This window comes from Montipora capricornis, chromosome 12 (assembly GCF_036669925.1).
Source record: "Montipora capricornis isolate CH-2021 chromosome 12, ASM3666992v2, whole genome shotgun sequence".
NCBI lineage: Eukaryota > Metazoa > Cnidaria > Anthozoa > Scleractinia > Acroporidae > Montipora > Montipora capricornis.
The window spans coordinates 20,713,259-20,719,816 of NC_090894.1; the positions used below are offsets into that span (position 1 = coordinate 20,713,259).

The following is a 6,558-nucleotide window of genomic DNA, read 5'->3' on the forward strand; positions in this document are numbered from 1 at the left end:
GACCGGATGCATGTGATAATTACAATCACTGGCCTCGTTTGAAATGCTTGAGAGCGAGGCTACGAAGTCTAATTAGCACATAAACAAAAGAACATATTTTTGGCCACCATTTAGACATTCGGTCTATGCGTTTTTTTAAAATTTGGATCGGTCGGTCGGAGTAAGAAAAGAAAACAACAATAAAAGTTTGCTGAAAAACAAAAACGGTTTTAAGCTGCAAGGAGAGTCGAGTGGCAGAGGGAAGAAAAGAGTAGAGGGTTGGTGGCATATTTTCTTCCCACGGAAAGAGAAAGCTTCTGTGGTGGAAGAGTGTCATGTTTACTGTAGGTTGAAGTTTAGAACGAAAAATAAATATGTACGTGCAAAACCATTGTTCACATTTCAGATTTAAAAGTTGAAAATGTTTTTTACTAAGACATTACCTTTCCTCATATAGTTTTTTTAAACTAAAAATATGTCGGTCGGGCGACAATGCTGAAACGGAGAAATATGGGGGCGGTCTTATTTTCTCCCTTTTGACGAACAATAGACATAAAATATTTGAAATTTAAAATTGAAGTTAAATATAATTACAGTTCTATTGCTAAAAATATACAATAGGGACGTTTATACGACAGAAAATAAGCCGCGACCTACTCTGGCCGCGGCTTATATAAGACGCGAACACCCCGTATAAATGGTACAAAATCAACGTTCACGGCTTTCTCAAGCCGCGGCGTATCCTAGCCTGGGAGTTTATACTCGTATAAAGAGTTCCTTTCGCGTATTACGTACGCCGCGGCCAGAGTAAGCCGCGGCTTATTTTCTCTCGTATAAACGGCCCTAATGTTCGCCTTTTGTGACTGACTAAAACAAAAGAAGTAGTCTACAAGAAAAAAAAATCTAATTTAATCCCTAAAAGTTCTTCGTTGACGTCAATGGTTGCGGTTGCATTTGGAGTTAATAAATCAAGTTCTATTGTTCAGTGTTTCCCAAGGGATTCAAAACACCAGAGAGTTGACACTAGAGTATTGTCAACACTGGTGTTACACTGTGTTTCTGTCAAGTGTGACTGCAACTAGTAGAAGGTGGTCCGTAGTAAACAACACGAAATTTTATTGCTTTCTTGCATCGCAAATTTGCTTCCTAGGGTACGTCCGGTGTCCAGATTCGGGTCAGTTTCCAATCTTTTAAATGTCACTTTATGATTACTACAGCTGCCATTTCGGCTTTCAGCAATTTGCCTTTCGTTCCATCCGAGATAATAAACTCGCCGAAGAAATTCTTGACTTCTTCAATCAATTCCTTGTCGGCGGTTGCTCGGAAGTCTTTCTGGTGTGTCAGGAAGTCAAATAACCGGTCGCCTTGTTCCGATGGTTCTCGAAAGCAAAGGGTCACATCGATAAAGAAGTCCTGTTTGATGACGTCAAAGGTCCAGCCTTTTTTAGCGGCTATCTTGGCAAGGCCGTTTTGCGTGTAGATAACCATATCTTCCGATCCGAACGTCAGTTTTCCCTTAAACCTCTCTTGCACCTTGTCAAAGTACGAGTTCTCGACTTGGACAAGACAGAATATGGCGCCTCTTTCACCCAACTGCTCGTCAAAGCACGTGCAGAGCGCTTCTTCCGCATCCATGTAGTAAATACTGTGGACAAAATGGATGAAATCAAAGCTGGGCCACGTCCTCTTGTCTTGGGAGTCACACTTTCTCTTGTAGTCTTGAAAAGTCGTTTGCTGCCATTCGAACGAGAGCTGAGCCAATTCTGTCAGTGAACTTGGCAGAGATGCAACCGATGCTTTGAATTTCTCCAAAAGAAAAGAGCTCGGCTCAACCACCAAACTATGAATAGCAGGCTTCTTTCCATGAGTTCCGCTGGCCTTGAGCTGATTAGCAATGAATTGCACGATCAGTAGGTCCATTTCGCCTTTGCCACTACCAACTCCTAAGACATTGAATGGTTTGTTTACGTCTAGAGGCGCAATTTTCTCGAGCGCTAGCCTCGTACCATCTTGCACGCACTTGACGATGGATTGTCTGGCCGTAGAGTTGCCCAGAAACGATTTGAAAGCTTTCTCGTAGGCTTCGTACGACTGAGATAAAGATATCCTTTTCTGAGACATGTTGGTGATCGATGAACAGACACGAGGCAATTTGCGTATATTTGTTAGTGTTACTGTCACGAATGGCACGATAGCTATGCATGTTTTGTTATCTATGAGAGGTCAACCCGCGAGTGTGATCCACAAAAAATAAGCCTCTTTTATATTGTTATCCCTAAAGTGGTTTGTTTTCTAAACAAGGAACGTTTACTGCACATTTTAAAGGCTTAACAGGGCTTAAGAGAGACTGATTGAAAACACGAACATGACTAAGTTGTTTTGACGCCTCAGGCAAATGCAAAGAAGCCTGAAATTCTATGAATTTGCGATGTCATCACTCGGGACAGACCAGTTGACATACTTGATCACAAAATCAAAGATTCAATTTCGCGAGGCCAAAGTTCATTGCGATATGCTTACAAAAAGTAAATAAAAGTTTCACTGAAAAGGATGGATTATAAATTTCCGGCACCCAGCCGGTGCTTGAAGTACCTTGTAGCATGAAATTGTTCAATGGATTCGAATTGTTCAATTCAATTTTCATTGTGTAAATACCAAGGTCACCCTTTATCCACACAGCTTTAAGTTGTTATGACAGTTGTGGTGTTTTTGGTATATTTTTCTGACGTGTCGAAATTAGATGTAAACATAGACAAAAAACAGAGCACGAAATATCTTTGACTGTTCACTGTTATCGCAGTCAGGAACTATCAAGTCAAGAAATCAGGCATAGCTCAGTGAACACGTTAGTTGGCATTAAATGCGCTGATCGAAATGATTTTCACAAGAACATTGTGTGTATCGGTCCGTCTTTACTTTCATTTCTTCTAGACTTCCATTTCCATTTACCCCAGTTTTTTAGTTTTGAAAACAGTCTTAAACTTCTCAAACTGTTGACTTTACCCCAAAGTGGAATTTTTGGGATTTAGAATACACTCAAAGCGACTTGGAGGTAATATACCGCCCCTTTGGAATGCTGTTCACAAAAAAAAACGAACAACAAATATGTTTATGTTAAGGGACGGTGCCTACTATTGTTATTGCGCATACGTTCTGGGCATCTCGAGATGCTTGGATTTCCTATGGGTGGTGCTTATTATTAATCCAGGGATATTTTTGCGCGGTTCAAAACTATGCGGAGCAAGCAGAACTTAGCAAGTGCTCTTGGTATCCAAAAAGAAAACTGGGGACAACCAAGCATTTTTCAGAGATAATTAAGCTTCAATTTGGAAAAGAACGCCATACATTGCTTTGTATTTTAAAGTTTTGTACAAATGTTGTTGATTAATTATCTTCAAAAAATGCGTGGTTACCCCTCATTTTCTTTTTGGATTTCAATAACACTCGCTAAGATCTGCTTTTTCCGCATATTCAGTAAACGGCGCAAAAATATCTTTGACTTAGTAGGCACCTCCCTTAGGACGCTCGAAAGGGTTTTCAGCTGAGCGCGCGCGCGTAAAGGCGGCGAAATACGAGATACAAAAAATCCTAAACTTGGCGCGCAACATTGTTTCGTTGCAAGTTTGGGTCGATGTTTCCCGTTTTTCACCTTGCATGCATGATCAACTTGTCGCGGAACAAAACATTTGTTGCGGGTTGAAGAAAGTTGTTGCGAAAAGTAGAGCGCGGGTCTACTCTGAGCAACAAATTTTGGCTTTGTTGCTCGTTTTTCATCAAGCTCACAACTTGTCGCGCAACAGATGTGCTCGTGTACTAGCAAATCAACCAATCAGCGCCCTGCATTTCTTCAACCAACATTTATTGCGGGTCAAGTTGATCACGCAAGGTGAAAAACGCGAAACATCGACCAAAACTTGAAACGAAACAATGTTGCGCGACAAGTTGAGGGTTTTTGTATCTCGTCTTTCGCCGCCTTAAGCCACACACGAAAACTTTGTCTTCTTTCGTCAGCTCATGAATCAAAATGAGTGACCGGAGATAATAAACTTTACCGCTAATTTCGCACACATTTCTTCTAGTTCTTATATAGATGGAATATAAACATACATCTCCTATTCACGAAACTACGAAAATTTTGCTGGCCTGTAGCTCCGCTCGCGCGCTAACTCGAATAAGCGTAAATGCTGATCTTGTAACCACCTCATTTTTCCAGATTTTGCAACTTCACTCGTTTATATCTCTGCCTCCGGATGGTAATTTTTTTCATTTTTTGCATGTTAACTCATGTTAATTAGGTTACGATAGTATTCAGACTAGAAGACTCATGCAGGCAAGAGCAAAATTCAGACAAGCTGTTGATTCTCGGTATGGAACCCACAGAACAAAGCAAGCCAAGTGAGACACTTCTCCCGGCTAACTATCATTGTCATTGTCAAAGGGGTTCATTTTAGTAATGGTCTTCTTTTGTCAGTTACCTGCTACATCATAGCATGTGTATCAGTTAGTATTGGTACCGCGAGATGAACCCCTACATTGAGAAATCTTACTAATTACCCTAACTACATCTAAGAACAGAATGATCATGCATGTATGCGCCTTTCGTGGCCGCACGGTTTTAGACATAATTGTAGAGTAGTGCTCTACAATGATACGTATTTTTCGCCTTGTCTCCTTACTTCTATCTACCCGAATGAAATGATACAAGTCCTTTCACTTCCATCTCGGAACCAGTTCTACAGTAGCAAATATCCATCATACCGCGGAAGAAGAGCTGGCCGACAAGTTAAAGAGCGAGAGCTTTAATGGCAACGCCAAATTGAAGTTATTCAACCTGGATCAGTGAACCATGGCATATATTCCTTAAAGGCCAAGGCATCATTTCACAACCAAACTGCGTTGTGGTGCTTGTCAATTCTAAACCAACCACTTCATCCCAATCATTTGTTCCTTTATTTCTGCTCTCTAACGTTATGTCTCTCGCCCCAAAAATCGACGAAGTTCTTGTGGCCATTCAAAATGCAAATTTTGACTTTGTTTTGTGAGTGAGTGAAGCTATTAGTCTCTCCCCTCGGGGCTTTTCAGGACTAATTTACTATGCGTTTCGGGGGACTTTAGCCAGACTGCTTAATACACAGTTTACAATTTTATTTTAGGAAGTGAGAGATGCCCCCGTCCAGATAAGGTCAGACCACAAACACCGGGGACTACGTCCCCTACTCTTATCGAATAGTGAGTGGGTTCTTTAACGTCCCATACTATTTAATTTCCATCAAGGGTTATGAAACGGGACCTCCGGTTTACAGACCTTATTCCATGCGCCTCCGATCAAGTGCCCCCGTTTTGGTTTATCTACCACGCCTCTATTGAGGTTCGGCCTCTAGACCGCACAAAGCGACCCAAGGTCAAGGCATTCGTCAAAACTAGGGATCTGTCCCAACCAAGCGTTTAGCAATTCGCTCGTATTTGGAACAAGTTGATGTGAAGGCTCTTGTCGACTCCACATCTACGTGCAAGGAAAGGTAGAAATGCTCGAGTCCATTGTCAAGATTGGAATGTTCATTATTCTACCCCTAAAATAGAAATCGATCTTAACTAATGACCCTGCTTGGATAAATCAGAGGTTACCTCGCAGCTCTTACAAGGTCTCACCTGATTGGAGACCACCCTTGAGGTTTAACAAAAGAACAAATAACAGAAACAATGGACCCTAGAGGATAGAGTTGCAGCCCTTTTGTTTAGGCCCAGGGTCCATTGTTTCTGTTATTTGCTCTTTTGTTAACTCAAGGGTGGTCTCCAATCAGGTGAGACCTTGTAGGAGCTGCGAGGCTACCGAGCGCCAGAGGGCCCTCAGTCAAGGTAATCATGAACGGTCCGTGTTCTGAGAAATCAAGTAAACCGTGAAAGGAAAGTGTGTTGCGCTGAATATTATGAGGCTAAAGTTGAGCATCTAAAGGAGTGTAAGCCTAGCCTGCTCTGTGGTGGAGGGAAGTCAAGAAACGCGGTAGGATGACCGCCGCTGACTGCAAGAACGCTGGCTCAGCTTCACTCTTTCAGCACATTGACTGTGGTCCTGGAAATCCACCTCCATAACTTGTTGATATTGCCAACACTATCAACCAGACCTTCCTGGCCCCGATGTGTGCAAAAATATGGAATGGTATCCCCCCTGAAATTCGCCAGCTTAAGAAAACACACTTTAAACGTAAATTGAACGAATTACTTCTGAAGTTTCTTAAAATTGAGGAGATGAATGTTGGTATGCGCTACATCAATCTTTCGAAGTATATGGCTTTTCTTTAACAGTTACGTACAATACCTTGATCATTTATTTATTCTTTCTTTTATTTTTATTTTATTTATTATTATTTTTAAATTGTCGTTTTTTTTGTTTTTCTTTGTTTACTTGTGAGAGACAGTAATAATGTCGCAGTGTAAGTGGCCCGCCTAGAATAGCAATGCTAACTGCTGCCACCATGGTCTTGTTTGAATAATTATGATTTGTTCGTAAATAAAGTTAAAAGTTAAAAGTTAAAAAAGGGTGCATTCACCCCCTGACAGCTAGCGATTCCATCTATCCAG

The 6,558-nt window shown here is 41.3% G+C and overlaps 1 protein-coding gene across 1 annotated transcript; it reads right to left on the bottom strand.

Annotated features, from left to right (window-relative positions):
- Nucleotides 1-384: 384 nt before the first annotated feature.
- LOC138027073 (histamine N-methyltransferase-like) lies at nucleotides 385-2,277 on the bottom strand. Its single transcript, XM_068874572.1, has one exon. The coding sequence runs from the start codon at nucleotides 2,098-2,100 to the stop codon at nucleotides 1,177-1,179; it is 924 nt and encodes a 307-aa protein (XP_068730673.1). The 5' UTR covers nucleotides 2,101-2,277; the 3' UTR covers nucleotides 385-1,176.
- Between the last annotated feature and the right edge of the window lie 4,281 nt (nucleotides 2,278-6,558).

Coding starts and splice junctions, on each gene's coding strand:
- LOC138027073 (XM_068874572.1), bottom strand. CDS start 2,100: ATGTCTCAGAAAAGGATATCTTTATCTCAGTCGTACGAAGCCTACGAG.